This window comes from Tamandua tetradactyla, chromosome 19 (assembly GCF_023851605.1).
Source record: "Tamandua tetradactyla isolate mTamTet1 chromosome 19, mTamTet1.pri, whole genome shotgun sequence".
NCBI classification, from domain to species: Eukaryota; Metazoa; Chordata; class Mammalia; order Pilosa; family Myrmecophagidae; genus Tamandua; species Tamandua tetradactyla.
The window spans coordinates 39048606-39070374 of NC_135345.1; the positions used below are offsets into that span (position 1 = coordinate 39048606).

A 21769-nucleotide genomic window follows, 5' to 3' on the forward strand; every position below is an offset into this window, starting at 1 on the left:
GTAAACTTGTAACTTAAAAAATTCCTTTTATAAAAGCCAATCCATTTCTAGAATAAAGCATTCCAGCAGCTTTAGCAAACTAAACAGATAGTTTGATTATAATATGCCACAGCACAGTTCTACTTAGGTTTATCCTATTTGAAGTTTGTTGAGTGATCTGGAAGCACATACTCATATTTTTCATTAAATCTGGAAAGTTTTCATCCATTGTTTTTTTGAATATCCTTTCTCCCCCTTTCTCTCTTTCTTCAGCTGGGACTCTCACAACGCAAACCAATACACCTGATGGTGTCCCACAGGTTCCTCTCAGGCTCTGCACTTTTCTTCTTTCTGCTCCTCAGACTGCATAATTTCAATTGTCTTAACTTCAAGCTCTCAGATTCTTTCTTCAGTCACCTCCAATCTACTACTGAACCCCTCCAGGGAATTTTTAATTTCTGTTACTGTGGTCTTCAGCTCTGTTTTGCTCCTTTCATATTGAGATCCTTTTTGTTTGATTTATCATTTTCCTGATTTAGATCTTTGTCCATGTTTTCCTTTAGCTCTTTCAACATATTTAGGATGATGTCTTAAAGTTTTCCTTTGTATGTCCAAAATCAAGACCTCTCCGTTGATGGTTTCTAATCCTTTAATCAACATTTCTTTGTATATTTTGCAGGGGGGAAACCTGGACTTTTTTATTAATTTTAATGTGTTATTGCTAGAATTTAGATTATGAGTCATCTGTGCCTTAGCATCCAGCTTGCGTTATGACAAGAGCTTTCCTTGAATGATAGAAGCTAACAAAAAAAAAAAAAGAAAGAAAACACCTCGCCCAGTCTTTGCTGACTGACCTGGGAAAGTGCTCTCTTTCAGGGTTTACCCATACAATGAATTTAGAGAATAACTACAAGTCAAAGCTTATAGGCCTCCTTGATCCTTTCTGTGCATGTATCTTGTCTTGAACATGCACATGTGGCCCTAGGAATTTCCCCCTTTCCACAGTTCTGAATGTTACCTCTTCTCTAAGAAACAGTTTATTCAGGGTTCCAGACACTGCACTGCATGTCCTAAAGCCAGCAATCCCTTGCACCAGGCAGCAAGACTTCACTGGTCTCACACAGCGCTCTATAGGAGAGCTCGGTGAGCTGCCTACTATACACCTGGGCCAATTCTACAACAGCAAATCCCTCCGGCCACCACCAGAAAGACTGGGCCAGATGTACAATCTCCAAGTATGTGTACAAGGGTTACTCTGCTCCCTTTGGAACCAAGACCAGGGAGCTGTACTGTGAGTGCAGGCCAGCTCTGCACCAAGCTAGCGAAGGATAGATGAGGAGATAGTCAGGGAGCCAGGAGAGCTGACTGCTTTTATGTAGCCTTTCTCTTGATTCAGCACTCACCCAGTAACTGTATCCTTTAACTGTTTTATTGGGCTTTGAAAAAGATGTTTTTGCCAGTTTTTACTGGCCGTTCAAAGCTTCTGTTAGAGGTTGGATCCCTGAAGCATCTCTAGTTGGTTTCATTTTTGAAGTGAAACAAGAGTTTCCAGATGATTCCAAACTCACTTAGCCAAAAGTTAGGGCAGAAATGAAAAATATCATATTCAACAAGTGAGACATTCTAACCAGCAAATAAATACTCCTGCTCCCACCAAAATTCCTAGCTGATTTTCACTCAACCACATTTCAGACTATGCTGGATAATTTATACAGCAATTAAATGCATAAAAGATGCAGGTACTCAAACATTAAATACTCTCAGACCTGTGATTTCTTATAGTGACATAGGCTTAGGTATGTCTTTTTAACCATAGACAGCTCATAAAAGCAGTCTAGTTTGGAACTTAGACTGACATAACCAAATATTCGCTGGAGAACTACCTTGTCCAAAGATACATCTATCAGACAATCCAATCTCAACATATATGGCCAGAGAAGCCCCTTATTTTGCATTTCATCAGAATTATTGGGTAATGGGGAGTATTAAGTTGGTTTGTTTTATGGCTATTTAAAAGGCAAATTTGGGTTAATTTTTATTAATAATTAAAGAAAGAAGTTAAAGAATTTCACCTAATTTGGCTGTCTTTCTAGCAAATCATAACCAGCCTCTAAAGTCTCCCTTATTTCTCATCTAAATTTCACTTCACATTATCTAAAATAAATTCTGCTTCCCTCTCTAAAATCATCCACCAAGAGGAGGAGGAAGACATTGAGAAAGTGAGCAAGGAGGAGCAAGGAGGAGCAAGGAAAGTCATAAACACAAATCTATTCTGTGGAACTGGAAGACTCTCTCAGACAATGCATATGGGGAAAAAAAAGCCTGTAGTCATTAGATGTTCACAGTATCCAATATTCAAGAAAGAAGTTGGATTTGGGACATTTTCAAAAGCCATGTTGAATGTGAGTCAAAAATCTACAATTTTTTTTTAACCAAATAGACTGTCCAAACAAGCTCCAGGTTCTCATTACATTCTGCATTTATAAATTCCCATGACACTGCTTCTTAATAAAACAAATTGCATGAGTTGTACTGTTTAGCTCTAAGTAGGAAACAAGCCTGCATTCTTCTCTTCATTGCTTGTGAAATACATGATGAAGCTCAGCCAAATGGAAAACACTAATAGCCACAACAACCTCATTTCCTGATGGTCAAACTGGTCTGAGACTTTTACTTGACTTACCACATTTAGTTTTCAAGGCAACCCTCTAAGGTGTTACAGTCATCCCCATTTTATAGAGGGGGACACTGAGGCACAGAGTGGACATAATAGTTTGTAAGTAATGGAGCCAGGACTCAAACCCAGTCTGGCTCCTGCATTCATGCTCTTAACTGCTACACTCTATCTCCTTTCCAAGTGTGGCATTAGTGATACGATTTTGACACTCATAATCAAAAGAGTAAAAACTCTAAAAGCAGTCCACTGCAAAAGTGCCTTACATGAAAAGTTAAAGTGATTCATGGCTTCAACTGCAAGATATACACATCACATATGGGTCACAAGTAAAAGGCACTGTTTAGAACTGGGAGAACCAGGACACGACCGAGGTGACCTAAAAGGGAGCAGTCACAGCAGTTTACATAGATTGTACACAGTAGACTGGAGGAATGTGGGCAAGATCCCTCTCCTTCTTCTTCCCTCACATGGCTGAATGGCACTTCCTAGCACCTGGGCAGTTAGACGTGGCCAAGTGACAGAGGTCTAGCCAGTGGAACGCAAATAGATAGGATATGTGTCACGTCCAGGCCTATTCGTGAAGAACCTTTTGCGGACAATCCCCTGCGCACTTGCTCCTAAAGCTAGCGAACTTGGCAGAGCTGCAGATGGAAAGAGCCCAGGACTCTAGATGAATGCTTGAAGAGCTACCCACTGGTCTCTTGAATGCTGCTTTGGGTTTCCACAATTGCAAAATAAATGTCTACTCTACATAAAGTTGAGAATCTGTTGCAGCCAGTACTTAATCATTTACCTTAATTGGTACATCTCACATCTTAGCTAAAGATGCTTCTTTGACTTCTTCTGTTGTTGGAAAAATCCAGGACTCCAACCACAAAACATTCTAAGAAGCCCAGAGTTAGGAATGAGCCAGACTCAAAAGAATACACTTTTTATTTAATAAGTAAATGGCTTTGTAGAACATACTCTATATTAAATGGGTAAGTACAAACCCAGACAGTAGAGCCACGACACCACACACAAGCAGTGAGGGATCTTACCTGCCAACAGAGAGCACAGTGACCTCTCCTTGGCGCCTTGGCCGGCTCTCCCTGGACTTGTTGGTGGGTTTTATGAAGTGCCACCGCTTGTGTCTACACCGCTGACACACATCCCTCTCAACAACACCGCCCACTGTGTGCAGATGGTGACCACAGACGTGCTTCCCTGGGGTGCCTCCTGGCGACAAGGGTCCGGGGCTCATGGGTGGGCTCCCAGGAGTGCTGGGGGTCACGGGACTAAGGGAGAAGCAAAGGAAAACAGGTTAGTTAAAATGAAGCACCTGCTAGAGCAGTCCTGCCCCATGTAATGGAAGAAGGTTTAAGACACCCCCACACAGACACAAAAAAGCCTCTTCGAATTATACAATAGGCTTTGCAAACTATTTTTAAGCAGTAAGTACTCAGCATTCATGACCATACAATTTGATGGTTCCCTTTTAACAACAATAATCTGATGTATCATTTTTAGAATGGACTTAATTGGTGAGAAATAAACAACTGCTTCTTATGATGATATAATGTTTGACTTTTGAGGTATGAGGTTTCTTTCTAAATCATACTAATTACCACATATAACAAACTGTCTCCATGAACCTTCAGGCAGAGAGATGCCCAGGACAAATGTGTCCTGAAAGAGAGAGAAATTTAAACTCCAATCAAATTATCAGATGCTTTAAGATGGTACGAATTTTTTATCCAATCCAGCTATTGGATCAAAGGAAGAAAGCTTTAACATCAGGATATCAAGGGTAATGGCCCAAAGGGGGGCTCATGGCGGTGGTAATAGTAATGACAAAAATAGCTAGCATTATTCTAAACATTTTACACACGTTAATTCAAGTAGTACTTAGAAAACCGTATGAGGTCAAAAATGAGGACAATGAGGCTCAGAGAAGTTAAGTAACTTGTCCAAGGTCACACAGCTAAGAAGTAATACATTTGGAGTCTACACCTAAAGGTCTAATTCCAGCACTCTTCACCACTATGTTATAGCACTTTATAAACAGGAGAGGCCACTTTGATAAGCTAGAAGAAATCAGACCAGACCACCCAAAATACAGAAGAAGTACACAAGCCAGATGTCAGCTACTTTCAAAAGGCACCTCAAGGTTCTAGTTTACTAGAAAAGGAGAATTAAACCAGGATAGGACCAGACTGACCAGGAACCAGTCCTGTGACTCACGCACAAGGGTGTAGTGAGGTGGCATGTCACTGCTGAGTCTGAAATCTGAAACTTAAAGGCACATGGAAGGCTTGTGATAGCAGAATCAGCTTTTATGTGGCTAAAAATTAGCCCAATGCATATTTAACAAGAAATGTACTCCATGATTAAGGGGAGAGTCTCAAACATCCTAAAGATCAGAGAAACAAACTGAAGTTTTCTCTGATCTTTAGGGATGTCCTTTAAATTGTTAAAATAAAAAACACATAGCAGCAGCTTCCTGAGATATTAACACCACATATTATAATGTTGAATTCAAGAATATAACAACTTTTGTTCAACAGATATTTATAAGTACAGGTTAGGTATAAGACCCAAAGACAGATGCCACAAGATGCCCACAGATGACTGAGACAAAGACACCAGGTGTCTGTGGTTAGCGTTAGACTGTAGGACAATTCACAGCTCCTATCTCTACAAACCATATCACCAGAGCTTCCTAAGCCAATCTTCCTGTGGTCTCCCCACCCCACCCCCAACCCATCACCCAGAGTGAAATGCCAGTCTAACAAGGTCATTTTGGCAAACACAAGCTAAATATCTAAGATTTGCTGGCACACTACCCACAGTAACCAGTAATACCAAATTCCTGGACTGTCACCCCAGGCCCACCCAGCCTTGCTAGCCTCACTTTGTGCTGTACACAGGACATCCACTGGCCACCGCAGTCCCACAGCTTCATATGCTCCAGTGCATTTTCTCATGGACTTTCTGCTACCGACAACCAGTTCCACCTCTTGTCTGCACCTGGTGCACACCTGTCCAATGGCACTTCCTCTGAACCTTCCCTAACCTCCTGTCGGCCCATGGAGCCCCCAGAACATCCCATCTCAGATTCTCCTACATTTTCACACTCTCCACCATGGAGCCTCATATACCATCTCCCTTTCCACTAGACTGTGTTCCTCAAAGGCAAGGACCTGTGATTGTCCAGCTCTGGTACAGTTCCCTGCATACAGCAGGCATTCAATAAACAGTTCTTATTGAAAAAATGAAAAATTATACAGAAATACAGTCATCTGTAATCAATTACACAGGAATATAGTGCTGAGCAGCCATAACCCTAAATTGGTAATACAAAAATAAAATGTAGCAGATCCTCAAAACCAGAGGAGTTGTGTGTTTAATCATTACTGCTCAAAGAGCTCCTCCAATGTCTGAAGTGCTTGGCATTCCTCATTAAAACCAAATGTACCTGGAACTATGGTTAGCTCCACTCTATTGACGATGGAACTTCAGCTCAGAGTGATCGGTTACCTTGTCGAAAAATAGGTTGTTGGTAAGTGGTAAAGGAAAGACTCAGGCAAGATCTCCTAAGTCCAACGCTCTGCTCTTAACCCCTACACCTTTCTCTCGTTATTATTTTTCAACACAATAGTTCTCAAGTGGGGATGATTTTGCACCCCCAGAGGGCAATGGGTAATGTCTGACACATTTTGGGTTGTTACAACTGGGAGTGGGGGCTAAGGGATACTACTGGGATCTACTAAGCAGAGAACAGGGATGCTTATCCTCCAATATACACAACAGCCCCACTCCCTCCCCCCCCCGAAAACAAAGAACTATCTGCCCAAAATATTAATAGTGCTAAAGTTGAGAACCCTACTTTAGCAGAACAGCATTTCACAGGTCACCATATTTGAGCAAACAACTGAAAAAATATTCCATATTAAAAGGGGGAAGAGGCACTTACCTTTCAGGATCACAAACGCTGTTATCTGCTACCATTGCCTTTAAAACATCAGCATTTGCTAAGAAAAAAAAAATTAAATTAAAAATTAAAATGGAATGAATAAAACGAGTAATCATAGACTTATCACATCCGGAAAGCTGCAAATCACTTAACTGAATTCCTTCAGTTCACAGATGAGGTCCTAGGGCCCTGGAGAAGGGAGGGCCTTACCCAAAGTAATCCTGCAATATGGTACCATCTGTGAATAACTCTCATCACGCAGGAATTTAGTAAGAAAGACAAAGAATCTACTGAGAATCTTGGGGTCCCACCACACCAGACAGTAGGAAAACTAAGTCTAATTGCAAAATAGCAGGAGGAATGGGAGTCTACTACAGAGCTTTGCTTTTCTTCAGCAATATAACTTGGAAGAATACATTTTCTCCCCTCCTCTCAAACCAAAGGAGAATTTATATGTTGTCACTTTATTGCATTTGGCTCATTTTGATAAAAATGGAAGAGTTAAATGTATGGCTTAAGAAATGCATACTCTAACTTGTATGTACCAATATAAGTATCCCTAAACTCAAGATAGGTATGTAATATCAAGAATATCCCACATTGGGGCGGGCCGCGGTGGCTCAGCGGGCAAAGTGCTTGCCTGCCATGCCGGAGGACCTCGGTTCGATTCCCGGCCCCAGCCCATGTAAAAAACAAACAAACAAACAAAATACAATAAAACAAGAAAATGTTTAAAGATGTTTCCCTTTCTTCCTCCCTTCCTTCCTTCCATCCTTCCTTCCTTCTCTCTCTGTCTTTCCTTCCCTTCCTCCCTCTCTCTTTAAAAAAAAAAAAAAAAAAAAAAAAAGAATATCCCACATAACATCAGGGTTGGGAGAGGGTTAATTTTCCAAGAGGGTCATTTGGCTTCTTCAGACCATATGAGCCTCCAGCCTAAGCAGACATCTTGAAATGTTGTGTTGAATACTTATTATCTAATAAGGACTGACAAATTAGACTTCTAATATTAATTTTTTAATACAAATTTTTCAACTGTACCAGAGATTCTTGAGGATGCCTCATACTCTGCTCTTTTTACCTCTTGTTGAATGGTCAAGCTGACAGGATAAAAAAACTAATGTGAATGCTCAAGTTTCTCTTGGATATTTAATTGGCAAGGTCAAACGTTAGTGCTGACTCCAAACCTTTTCCATTGATTTTTAAAGCACTGCTCTTATGACTTTTAAAGTCAACTGCTCTTATGACTAACTACAGAGTGAGGTGCCTTCACCTGGCCAAGTTGACAACTGAATCTAACTGCCACAGTTCTCTAGAGAGAAAAGAACTCAAAAATCACTGCTGACTATGTGAGCTAATGCCAACACTTAGCATCTCAAACAACATCCCTGGAAGAGGAAAATTAACTCTACTAGGTGGGACACAACAGGCTGACCAGGCTCTGTATGACAAGCTGCTGTTAAGTGTTAACAGTTATACAACTGCATAGTGTTTATCTACCTTTAATATCAGACCCTGTGGCAGTTAGATTCAGTTGTCAACTTGGCCAGGTGAAGGCACCTAGTTTTGTTGCTGCGGACATGAGCCAATGTTATGTGAACCTCATCTGTTGCTGATTACGTCTGCAGTCGGCTAGGAGGTGTGCCTGCTGCAATGACTGATGTTTGACTTAATTGACTGGTGCTTAAATGAGAGAGCACAACATAGCACAGCCCAAGCAGCTAAGCATACCTCACCTCAGCACTAGCAGCTCAGCCCAGGCCTTTTGAGATGTAGAAAGAAATCACCCCAGGGAAAGTTGTTGGAACCCAGAGGCCTGGAGAGAAGGCCAGCAGAGACCATCCTGTGCCTTCCTATGTAAGAAAGAACCTCAGTTGAAAATTAGCTGCCTTTCCTCTGAAGAACTAACAAAATAAATCCCCTTTTATTAAAAGCCAATCCGTCCCCAGTGTGTTGCATTCTGGCAGCTAGCGAACTAGAACAACCTCTCTTAGGAGCCCTCTTTTGACATTTTTCTAATCATCCTCCCATGAAATTATATCACAGATACATGCTTATGAACTGCATGTATATCTGTGTATTATACTGAAAAGAGTAAGACTTTTTTTCCCACCCCCACCCCCAATCAATTTTTATTCCCTTGGTGTAGAAGAGATTATAATTCCCACCCCATCTTTGAGAAGACAAAGTTTTTTTGAGTGTGTGTGCACGTTTGAGGATTAACAGAGCATACCATCCCTTTCTAAAATAAACAGTTTCTTTGCCCTGCATAACCGTCTGTGAGAAGGCTCAAATGCACTATAAACATGATCTGAATAACAGGCTTATTAAAAAAAGTACTGAAAGCTGATGTATAGTATCTTCTCCCAAATTACCCTCTATAAAACAGATTTAAGTATAATCTAGTTATGTCAGTCATTTTCCCTTTTGCTTAATATTTAGATTCAGGCAAATAACTTTCACATAGTGGGTTTGAGGAGTATATGGTAATTGGTAGGCTTACACTTACAAACTTCAAAACTATAAACAGAAAAAAAAGGTTAAAAAAAGGAATAAACTAATAGCACTCAATCACTCTTATAGGAATGGGTTATTTAAAAATAAAAATTTAGTTTCCCGAGAAAATTAATACTTAGAAAATGATGGCCTCCTTTAGCAACTCAAATGATAAAGAATCCCAGAAAGATAAAACATTAAAATCACAACCAAAGTTTGTTTTGTAGACTTGTGTTTCTTACATATTGCATTCCTGTAACTCACTGTCATCTCAGAAATAATTAGTAAACAGGTCCTTAGTTGCTGTGAGTGAAGTCCTGAAGAGGAGACACAAATTTCTATGCAAACATTGTGCACACCCACCCGATCTGAGGAGGGTGGGCATGAGGGGCCAACATGCATGCACACACACACTTACACACACACACATGTGTGCAGACACACACACAACCCTGTTTTTGGGTTAAACTGCAGTCCACACCTGAGAGTGAATTTCAGAAATCTGTCCCTTGGAAATATTTGTGGTTTCCTTGACGTGGCTTTTTAACATAACACCATCATTAGAACTTAAAACAAATGCTTCATCTTATTGTTAAACCACTAGAAGAGAGCAATAATCTAATTAAATTCTCCTGAATGTATATTTTTCTCCTTGCCTGTTATTCATAACTCCAGTAAGATGGTTTTCCCTGCATTGGTCAACATTCGGTGAACGAGGCATCCTTCACAGGCTTCCAGAGAATGGAAGGAATCAGTTACTGGGCAAGAAAACCCATAAAGAGCAAGAGAAATTTTCTCATGGGCAGTAAGTCCTAGAAAATGAATCCTCTCTTCTAGCCTGAATTGCTGCCTGAATGATAAAACAGTCAAAATTAGGCAAGAAGACGCACTGTTCTCTCTTCCACAAGTACCCTCAGCAAGGTTTTCCTTATAGTGAGGGCAACTTCCCAGATAAGAACTACTATTGCTACAGCCATAGTTGAGTGCCTGGTATGTCCTAGTCACGGTCTAAAATCTTCACAGACCATACCATGTTTGACTCGTGCCACAACCCTGACAGTAAGTAGAATTGGTGTACCCTTAGAGAAACCGGGGCCAAGAGAGCATAACCTTCTGGCAGCTCGCACAGCTGAAGAATGGCAAACCTGGACATATACTTTGGTCTGTCTGACTCCAAAACATTTAACCCTAATACTCTCCTTCCTACTGGCTTCAAGATTAAGTCTCTATACAAACAAGTACAGTTTAATAGCTCTCAGGATATTTGCATACAAACTCTCAGAAATAACGATCATAGCACATTTCAGAGATCCACTCAGTAACGACAGTAATTTATATAAGAATACTTCCTGCCATAATATAAATGGAGCCCCAAGGGAAGAATGTCACAGAGGGATCCATCTGCTCAGCATGAATAATCTGGGATGTTTTTTGCAGGACTCTCAATTTTTACTATCACACACGTGGTTTAAGGCTCTAGCAGCTGAGCTATGGAATCTCAGACATTTTCCAAACTCTCATAGAATGCAAAAACACTCCAGTGGCCACCCAAAAACTACTCAATTCAGCAATATGTAGAAAAATAAATTAAAAGATAGCACTGTGGTGATTCCAAATCTGGGGGTTAGGAGGAAAAAAATCAGTGTGCAGGTCAGCTGTAAGTCCATCCTCCAAGAGATATTTATCTAAATTAAAACTGATTTGCAACACTCAAGGCATGAGGTATTCAAATAATAATGTAACCATGAGTTCACAGCAAATATTAGCCCACTTGCCCAATTAAAAAAGTAAAGCAGGAAAGCATTCATAGATCATGACTGTAAATACTTAAAATATGTGGCTATAGGCAAAGAAAGCCTAAATGAACGGGTAAATGAAGTGGAAGGATTGTGCTTAATTTTATTTCTTTGGTTTTTTTTTTAAGAAAAGTTATGCTATGATGAGTTTACAACTTTAAAAAATGAGAATGTTAAATTAACACTAATTCCAAACAACTGGGAACTGTAAACAACTGGAGAAACAGTATATAGAGTGAACACTGATTCAGAGCATACACAGCCTCCTAGAGAACATTTCCCCAGCCATGTAAGTTATTGCCACCTAGTTGGCACCCTAATTGGATCCTGGAAAGGTCATTCCACCGTTCTATCAACCCAGCTGCCTCTGGATGATGAGGAACATGGTAAGACCAGAGACTTCCATGAGCATGTGCCCATTCCCACACTTCATTTGTTGTGAAGTGGATTTCTTGATCAGAAGCAATACTGAGCAGAATACCATGACAGCGGATAAGGCATTCTGGAAATCCACATATGTGGTCCACGTATGGTAGTCTCTGTGGAAGCACTACATGCAGGGAATGCACCCATAGCCAGAGTGTGTGTCTATTCTAGTTAGAACAAATTGCTGCCCTGTCCATGACGGAAGTGGTCCAATGTAATCAACCTGCCACCAGGTAGCAGGCTGATCACCTCGGGGAATGATGTCATATCAGGGACTGAGTGTGGGTCTCTGCTGCTGGCAATTTCGGCATTCAACAGTGGCTGCAGTCAGGCCAGCCTTGGTGAGGGGAAGTCCATGTTGCTGAATGCATGCATAATCTCCATTCCTACCATGATGTCCACTTTGTTCAGGAGCCCACTGGGCAATGGCAGGAGTGACTGAGGAAGGAGGATAATTTGTATCCACAGGACAGGTCATCTTATCCACTTGATTATTAAAACCTTCCTCTGCTGAAGTCACCCTCTGGTGAGCATTCACATGGGATATAAATATCTTCATGTGCTTTGACCACTCAGAAAGGTCTATCCACATACCTCTCCTCCAGACCCTTTTGTCACCAATTTTCTAATCATTCTCCTTTCAAATCCCTGACTTTCAAGCCAAACCATTAGCAACAGCCCATGAGTCAGCATACAAATGCACCTCTGGCCAGTTCTCCTTCCAAACAAAATGAACAACCAGGTGCGCTGCTCAAAGTTCTACCCACTGGGAGGATTTCCCCTCACCACTGTCGTTTAAAGGACATCCCAGAATGGGGTAGTAGCGCTGCAGCTTGCACTTCCAGGTGATCCCTGCATACTGTACAGAATCATCTGTAAACCAAGCCTGAGTTTTTTCTTCCTCAGTCAACTGACTGTAAGGAATTCCCCAAGAGGCTGTAGCTCTGGTCTGAGAAAGAGAAGGTTATGTGGCAGGAATGGGGGCCATGGGTATTTGGGCCACTTTCTCATGTAACTTACTTTTGCCTTTAGGACCTGCTCAAGCCCTATCTCCAATATAACATTTCCATTTTATGATGGAGTGCTGCTGCACATGCCCAACTTTATGGCTTGGTGGGTCAGACAACACCCAGTTCATGATAGGCAACTCAGGTCTCATGGTAACTTGGTGGCCCATGGTTAAGCATTCAGTCTCGACTAAGGCCCACTAGCATGCTAAAAGTTGTTTCTCAAAAGGAGAATAGTTATCTGCAGCAGATGGTAAGGCTTTGCTCCAAAATCCTAAGGGTCTGTGTTTTGATTCTCCTATAGAGATTTGCCAAAGGCTGCAGAAAGCATCCCTATTTGTCACTGACACTTTCAGCACCATTGGATCTGCTGGATCATATGGTCCAAGTGACACAGCAGCTTGTACAGCAGCCTGGACCTGTCACACAGCCTTCTCTTTGTTCCAGTCCCCACTCAAAACTAGCAGCTTTTCTGGTCACTCAAGTAAACTAGCCAGAGTAGCACACCCAAATGAGGAATATGTTGTTTCTAAAATCCAAAGAGGCCAACTAGGCATTGTGCCTCTGTTTTTGGTGTCAGGAGGAGCCAGATGCAACAACTTATCCTTCACCTTAGAAGGGATACCTTGACATTCCCACACCACTGGACTCCTAGAAATTTCATTAAGGTGAAACCCACTTTATTTTTGTTGGATTTATCTCCCATCCTCTGACACGCAAATGCCTTACCAGTAAGTCTACACTAGTTGCTACTTTTTGCACACTAGGTCCAATTAGCCAGGGTATCATCAACATAATGGATCGGTATGATGTCTGGTAGGAGAAACAATCAAGTTCCCTGTGGACAAGATTGTGACATAGGGCTAGAGAGTCGATATACCCCTGAGGTAGGACAGTGAAAGTATACTTCTGGCATTGCTAATTGAATGCAAACTGTTTCTGGTGGTCCTTAGTAACAGATATTGAGAAAATAGCATTTGTCAGATCAATAGTTGCATACCAGATACCAAGGGATGTGTTGATTTAGTCAAGCAATGATACCACATTTGGGACAGCAGCTGCAATTGGCGTCACCACCTGGTTAAGTTTAGGATAATCCACTGTCATCCTCCAAGACCCATCTGCCTTCTGCACAGGCCAAATAGGAGAACTGAATGGGGATGTGGTGGGAATCACCACCCCTGCATCCTTCAAATCCTTAAGAGTGGCAATAATCTCTGCAATCCCTCCAAGAATATAGTATTGCTTCTGATTCACTATTTTGCTAGGTAGGGACAGTTCTACTGGCTTATATTTGGCCTTTCCTACCATAATAGTCCTCACTCCATGAATAAGAGAACTAATGTAGGGATTCTGCAGTTGCCGAGTATGTCAATTCCAATTATGCATTCTGGAACTGGGAAATGACCACAGAATGGATCCAGAGACTGAACGGACCCAGGGGGAAACATACCTGAGCTAAAACGCCATTGATTACTTGACCTTCAAAAGCCCCCATTCTGAATAGTGAACCAGAGTGATGTTTTGGGTCTCCTGGAATTAATGTCACTTCTGAGCCTGTGTCCAATAATCCCTGAACTATCTGATCACTTCCTTTTTCTCGAGTGCACAGTCAACCCTGGTAAAAGGCCATAGGTCTCCTAGGGCAAGACCGGGAGGAAGGGTAACAGTGTAAATTTTAGGTAGTATAAAAGGGTCCTTCCTCAAGGCTATCCAGCCTTCCCCTCATTTCAGGGACTCTGGGTCTGCAAACTGTCTCAAATTTGGGAATTGATTAAGGGATGTGACTCTCTATTTTTGTAATTCAAGTTAGACTTTTGTTAACTTGGCCTAGAGTTCTTCTGCTTATACAGCTCAAACAAGAATTTAGTAGACTGACCATCTATTTTACTTCTAGGTACCCCATGATCTACTAGCCAACACTACAAGTCTCTGCAAGTCAGATATTTTACTGCTGCTTTAAATCTGCTGCCACTATGGTGACCACGCCCACCATGTTTATAGTGATTAACTGTCATCACATGGCTTCTGCCAGCTCAGGATCCAATCATCTCCAATGTGTTTAAGGATTCCAGTTCAGTGACAGCAGATCCCACAGTAAGAACTGACCTACAGAGAAGGGTAACTACAGAGCTCTTCAGGGATGATGGAGATAGTCTCACGAATTCATTTCTCAAGGTTCTGGTGGAAAATGTGTTATCTGTACACTCCTGGGTGTGTAAGCAGTCTTCCATGAAAAATCCACTCTAGCATTCCAATCTCTCTAAGCCTCTGAATCCCCTCATATACATTATACCAGGGCAGTTCTGGCATTTTGACCTCAGGTTATGTCGGCCACCTTTTGATTCATGTCTTAGCCAACCATCCAAACAGTTAATGCCCTTTCTAACCCCTCAAGCTACAATACTGAATGCAGAATCTCTGCTTAGTAGGCCCATATCAATAAATTCAGCTTGATCCAACTTTATATTCCTTCCACCATTATTCCACACCATTAATATCCATTCCCACTCATATTCCCCTGAACTCTGCCTATACAGATTGGAAAATTCATGCAATTCTTTTGGAGTATAGCATAGCTTCTCATGGGTCACACTTTGTTCCTCACCTTTAGGGACCTGTTGGGACTTTAACCTAGTTATAGGTCTTGAAGAAAAGAAGGCGGGTTACGAAAAGAAATAGAAGAATCTTTCAAACTAAATGCTGTGAAATTGTTGCAGTTTCAGCTGGTGAAACAGGATTACCAGCTCCAGACAGAGGAATGAGGGTTGTTTCCCCAAAGGAGGTAGTTTACAGGGTTAGCAGGCAGTGAAGGGTTAATCTCATTAGGTGGAGGTTGGATGGCAGACTCCCCTGGGGAGACTGGAGGCCAGGAAACTACTTCCACAAGGTAGGCTGGAGGTGGGGAAGCTCTTTCCTCAGAGCAGTCCATTACAGGTCTATCTAGCAAAGGCTCAGCAGATTCCAGGGATCCCATCTCCCCATCGCCATCTTTATCCAGCCATACATCACCATCCCATCTTTCAGGATCTCATTCTTTTCCATTCAAAGCCCTTACTTTAACAGTAGACACCCTACAAGGCTGGGATTTTAGTTTGTTATAAATCTGCTACTCACACAATGAGACTTTGTGTCTGATTTTCAGAGATCTCAAGGCAACAACCACAGGAAATAAGATTTTCTTTCAGGGCACTCATGAAAATGTTTACATCATTCATACGGCACTTAAGGTGCAAATTTGAAGCCTTCAGCTCATCCCATTCCCTCATCACTGTATCCAGTGTCTCTAACAACAACCAACCAACATCATTAAATCTCTTTTAGACCCACAAAATTTCATAAAGATGCCAAAAACATTCTCACCCAAAACCTTGCCTCATATAAGCATACAATCAGCAGAATTTAATGGTGATATTTTGAGTATCTCTTTTGCCAGCTCACCCCATGGACTGTCAGTGCCATCTTGATTACTGGAAACAAAGTCATTACTGTCTCTGAGTATAGCCAGAGTAAAAAAGCAATTGTAAAAATCCATTTTTAAGATTCTGTTTCTCAAGAACCACTCCCAATACCAAGCTGTGTTAACCAGGGTTCTCTAGAGAAACAGAGCCAACAGGAGAGATCTGTAAATATGGGATTAATAAAGGTGTCTCGCACAACCACGGGAATGGAAGAGTCCAAAATCCACAGGGCAGGCTATGAAGCTGGCGGCTCCAATGAAGAGTCTGGACTAATTCACAGGAGAAGCTCGCTGGCTGAAGAAGCAGTGAAAAACCTCTCTTCTTCCTTAAAAGCCTTCAATTAGTTGGATTCTCCTTGGTGGGAGACATGCCTTGAGTTGATCGCATATTTAATCAGCCACAGACGCAATCAACTGACTGATGATTTAATACACTACCCTTCTGGCTTATCAACCAGCGAGGAAATATCCTCACACCAGTGGTCAGGTCAGTGCCTCTTTTAAGTAGAAGACAACTGGGCATAACCACTTGGCCAGAACCTAACCATCACAGTGGGGATAAGGAATAAAATAAATTGGGTAGATTGAAACACTAGTGGTCAGTGAGAGGCACGGGGAAGGGGTATGGGATGTATGAGTTTTTTCTTTTTTCTTTTTATTTCTTTTGCTTGAGTGATGTAACTGTTCTAAAAATGATCACGGTGATGAATATACAACCATGTGATGATATTGTGAGCCACTGATTGCACACCATTGTATGGAATGTATGTGTGTGAAGATTTCTCAATAACAATATTAAAAAGGAAAAGAGAAAAAAAAGCTCAGAGGCAGATGTGCGATCACAGAAGACTGTTAACACTAACCTGCACAAAAGCAAAAGCAGGGCCCCAACTGTGTCTTCTCGGAACTAATTAAGAGAAGAGACCCACTGTTGGCACCATCCTACCATATGCTGTCTATGACCCTGCACAAGTTTCTTAACCCACGGACCTGTTCTCTCATGTGTAAAATGGGTATGATAATGGGGCTTACCTCACAAGGCAGTTGTGAACATTTAATAGACTAATGTTGAAGGAGCTCTGAAGACTACCCCAGCAGTACATTTTACCTCCTTGAAAGGAATAAGTGTAGCATCCCTCTTTCATGCTACCTGGGAAGAGGCAGCATACCAGGGGTTAAGAGTACACTGAAATTAGAACACCTGAATTCACATCCCAGCTCTGTCACTTGCCAGCTGTGCAACTTTGAGCAAATGAGTTAAGCACTCTGGGCTTCAATTTCTCAACTGTAAAAGAGGAATAAAGTATCCAACTCAGAGAGTCCATCCTCCCTGGAAAGCCCTTAGAACAGGCCTGACACATGGCAAATACTCAACAGGTTCTATGAAGTCTACACATAAGATACTTCAGCTCTTGGCAAAGTTTCCCCTGTTGACTTACTACAATTGCTCCAACTGTTCAGGGACCGGCCCCATCCAGCAGTTTCTAATTTAGCACCTGTTCTAGCTCTCAGATACCCAGGCCCCAAAGGCCTCTAAGCTCCCCCAAGCCAGAGGAAGCAGTTTCACATGTGAAAGGCCCAGATCTAGGGAAGGAGCCTTCCATGGCTTATTCTGCAACCTTTTCGTAGTGGCTGAAGCTTCTCACCAAGAGCGTATCTGTGTATTGATTGTGTAACTTAAGAAGCACTTTTTATATAAAAGAAACATATCACTGAGTACTCTAGGACAGTATCACTGAATATGGTTCCCTGAGGAAGTCTCTGGAAGACAGAGATCGCGATCCAGATGTTCGGGTCTTCTTTGTTCTTATTTTAAACACTATTCTAATAAGTTTGGTTATCTGGTTTTATAGATCATAGCAAGTTGAAAGCTGTAAAACAGTAGAGAAGAGGTAATGCTGTATGGCTGAAGGGTCACTGCATCCGGAACCACACAGAAATGGGTGGCTAACCACCCGTGTAAATTTAATCACTGGGAGCCTGTACTCATCTGCAAAATAGGTGTGATAATACAAACTATATTACAAAAAATAGGGATGTTTTAAGATTAGCATGAGATTACACAAATGAAGCTTCTGGAATTACGTCAAAGGCCTCTAAGCTCCCCTAAGCCAGAGGAAGCAGTTTCACATGTGAAAGGCCCAGATCTAGGGAAGGAGACTTCCATGGCTTATTCTGCAACCTTTTTGTAGTGGCTGAAGCTTCTATAAAAGCACGCACTATAAAAAAACATGAAAATTATGAGCCATATGAAACTGCTGTTTCTGTAAACTAAAAACAGTTGAATAGAAGTTAAATAGTCTAACACACCGGCTAACTAATAGCCTAGGCCTGCTTGAGCTCTTGCTGAACTGGGAGACTATGGGAGGAGGGAGCTGCCCTAGGGAGGGCTAGGAGCAGAAGAGTAAGCATGCACTGATTGGTACAGAGGTATTTCAACTTTGGGGCAAATAGCTCAGCTGCATCAGTGCATATGGTATGAGTCAGTTCAGATTAGAGCAGAGACAAAGCCTGGGGAAAAAAAAAGTTGTTGCTTTTTTTTTTAATTGTTGTGAGAAAAAGTATGGAATCTGCAATTATTGAGTATGTGGGCAAGAAGTAACTTGTACCTGAACAGTTGCTGGAGGGATGTTATCCTATGGAGCTATAACTAGTGTTCAGAACACTGATCTTAACTTATCCAATCAAGAAGTATCTATACTTAAGAAGATGGGAGTTTACAGTACATTTTAGAGGGGGGAAAAAGCACTTAAATTCATAAGGGATGACCTTTTTAAAGGATTTAATATTTGAGAGTTTACTATACAAAAGCACTTTATATGCATCATGTCATAACGGTGCTATGATGTCAATATTATTACCCTTATTTCACAGAGGAAGGAGCTGAGGTTTAGTAGGGTAACAAGACTTCCCCAAATCACACACAACCAGTAAGCAGTGAGGCCATTTTTAGACACAAGCTGCCAGCACCAAGACTAGCTCTGCAATACTCAGACAACTAACTTAGATAACTCATTACATGAAACGCTTTATGGTTGGATAAAGCACTGCCAATAACTTCAGAAAAAGGACAGAGGGAGAGCCCATACAAATCCTGACTCTTCAAAGTAGGTTTTTAATAAAACATTAATATCTAGCTGTTCTGGAACATGAAAACATTCATACCTTCATTTTTCATGATGTAGTGGACAATCTGCCCAACTGTGTCACTGTTTTCATTTATACTGTCATTCAATTCTGAAAGTCAAAAAGGAAGGGAAGAACAAACAGGTTATAAATGGTCACTTGCAAAAAGTCAATTAGACATTCCACTTCAGAGCCCAAGAACTCATTGAATAGTCTCAGAAAGCTTAGGGGGTCAGTTAGCTAATAAACAACATGTAGTGATTTCCTTGGCATAAGAAGCATTAAAAAGTATCAAAGTCCTCTATCAATCTCTTCTCAACAAGTCCACTATTCCGAACACCCCTTCACTTTCCAAGACAAAATTTCATGCCCTTTGACCGGTCCTTACTACTGTCATCTCTCTCTCATCATTTCCTTAAATGCTAGGGTAAAATGAGAAGAAAGCCAAATTTTAAAACAATTTCCTTGGCTTTTATTTTAATTGCAGACTATCTATACAAATGAGTATTCATTTCTTTTTCAAATTTATTATTCATCCATGTTTATAAGACTCTCCTTGCCTTTTAGATGTACTCCAAAATTTCCCTAACTTTTTGTCATGCTTATTTGTCTGCAAACTCAATTTATTTTGAGGGCGTATATGTGGTTGACCTTTGAAAAATTTCAAACCCCACTCTGAAACCAATCTGTATAATTTATTTTAATAAAACAAGAAGGAAGAGGGAAGTTTGAAACACGCTGGTTACATAGAACAAATCAAGGTGGACAACATCCTATCCATTTATTTGGAAAAGTATCTTGTCCATCCAATGGTCAGTCTTTGTCCTATATTAAAATGCACTTTTAGTTGGACAATATAGGAACTGACTGTTAAGCCAACCAACTATGAGGGAGGAGAGGGGGAGGCTCCACTTGCTGTTGACAAACTCAGCTTTGGTTTGCTCATAAGCTTACACATGACTCATCGTGCAACCCATGTTCTTTCTCTGCCTCAAAGGTCAGTGGGGGTGGGAAAAACCAACAGTCCAGGAAGCTGGCAAGGAATGGGGAACCAACCCCCACCCCACATGCCAGGCCTGCTTGAAGGGTGACCTACTCCATATGTCACTTCTCTGCACAAACTGACTTTGATAAGCAGAGAGCAGCATGGAGACCTAGCTACTGCCCTGCAAGGCCTGATGCAGGAGACCTCCCTAAGGGAGGAGTGGAAAAAGCATGTGTGGCGAAAACCAGATTGCATCTCTCAGGCTTTTCCATGTTAAGAGGAAAGGGCAAGGGCGGGCAATGGTGGCTCAGCAGGCAAGAATGCTTGCCTGCCATGCCAGAGGACCCGGGTTTGATTCCTGGTGCCTGCCCATGTAAAAAAAAAAAAAAGAAAAAAAGAGGAAAGGGCAAAACACCCTGAAATTAATACTAAGGCTTCAGCTCTTGAGATTCTTTTACTGCGCTATTAGTAACCATTTACTGTATGAGCATAAATTTCCATTCACACAGATTTAAGATAAAACTCCCCAAGCAATAGTAAGTAGCACAAAAATGGTGATACCTATTTATTTTTCCCATCATTCTTATTAGAATCTTATTCAGTAATATCAGAAAGGATTAATATTTACTGAGAATCCACGTGTCAAACAACAAATGTATCTTCTTCCTAAATTTCCCAATAACTCTACAAGGTAAAGATGACTGTCCTCATTTAAATTAAATTACAAGTAAACTTCTAATTAAATTATGCATAAGAAAGCAGAGGTTCAGGGCATATTTAACTTGCCCAATGCCACATGGCAATTACCTTGTTGGTATTTAATTAACTAAACAAGGTTTCAAATTCTAGGTGTGAAAACTACAAAGTCTACGCTCACACTACACCATACCACCTGTTGTTAAAATGCATCATTTCACTCCATGAGGATGGAAGATACATATGACTGGTTTCTTATTAAAGCTCCTCCCCACCCAGCCTCCTATGAAAAGAATCCAGATTATTTACCTATCTTTTCAACTTTTTCTTCTTGGACTTCTTGTTCAGCTTCTGTTGTACAACGATACCCTTTCTTCTTAAGCAGGTGGCAGATGAGGATGCCGAAGAGACCCATGATAAAGAACACAGGGACAAGCGCGTACGCGATATATTCTGGGTGCCCATTCCCAGCGCTGCTGGGCGATTGCGTGGTCTCTGTTCTGGAGTGCAACGTGTGACTGCCACTGTTGTCTACAGAAACGAACACAAATGGCTGTGTTAGAGTTCTACTGGGGACAAGAAAAATCCAATCACCCTCGGTAAGTTTTCATGTTAAATCAGAACCTGCTCCCTATTCAATGGCCATACAGACTGGCTGGTCCAGCAGCACATGGCACAGAGGGTGAGAGCCCAGGCTTGAGATAAAACAGTCTGAATTCACATCCTGCCACCGGCTGCTTGTCACCAGGGTCCCAACCTGGGTCATCTTTGTTTTAAACCTCTCCAAGTTAGCCTCCACTTTCTTCATCCGTAAAGTGCCTTCCCATCTATAAAGTATGTACTCAGTGTGGGATGAACATGTAGGGTTTTGATGGAGTGCCTAGCATAGAGCCAATCCAAACATTAGGTGTTATTAGAAAAGAGTGCCTAGTGGTTAAGAGCTCAGACTGAAGAGCCATGGGTTTGATTTCTAGCTCCACCAGGACACTGGGACACTGGACAATTTGTAGCTATTTCTTGTGAGGTGTGCATAATAATTGTACCTATCCATACTATCATAGGGTTGTTATGAAGATGAAAGAAACTGAAAGTAAGTAAAAATTTAGGACCACTTTTGCCACATAGTAAATATCAGTAAGTGTTACATTTTGCTGTTGTTATTATTATTA

General features: G+C 41.3%; 1 protein-coding gene across 1 annotated transcript in view; it reads right to left on the minus strand.

Moving 5' to 3' along the window:
• The window catches only part of RELL1 (RELT like 1), a 73356-nt gene that overhangs the window by 22355 nt on the left and 29232 nt on the right, over positions 1-21769 (minus strand). Inside the window, exons 2-5 of the mRNA XM_077136584.1 lie at positions 20910-21131; positions 18959-19030; positions 6612-6669; positions 3697-3933 (exon numbers count right to left, since the gene is read on the minus strand). Of these exons, the coding sequence (XP_076992699.1) occupies positions 3697-3933; positions 6612-6669; positions 18959-19030; positions 20910-21131 (589 nt within the window). The remainder of the gene's footprint in view (positions 1-3696; positions 3934-6611; positions 6670-18958; positions 19031-20909; positions 21132-21769) is intronic.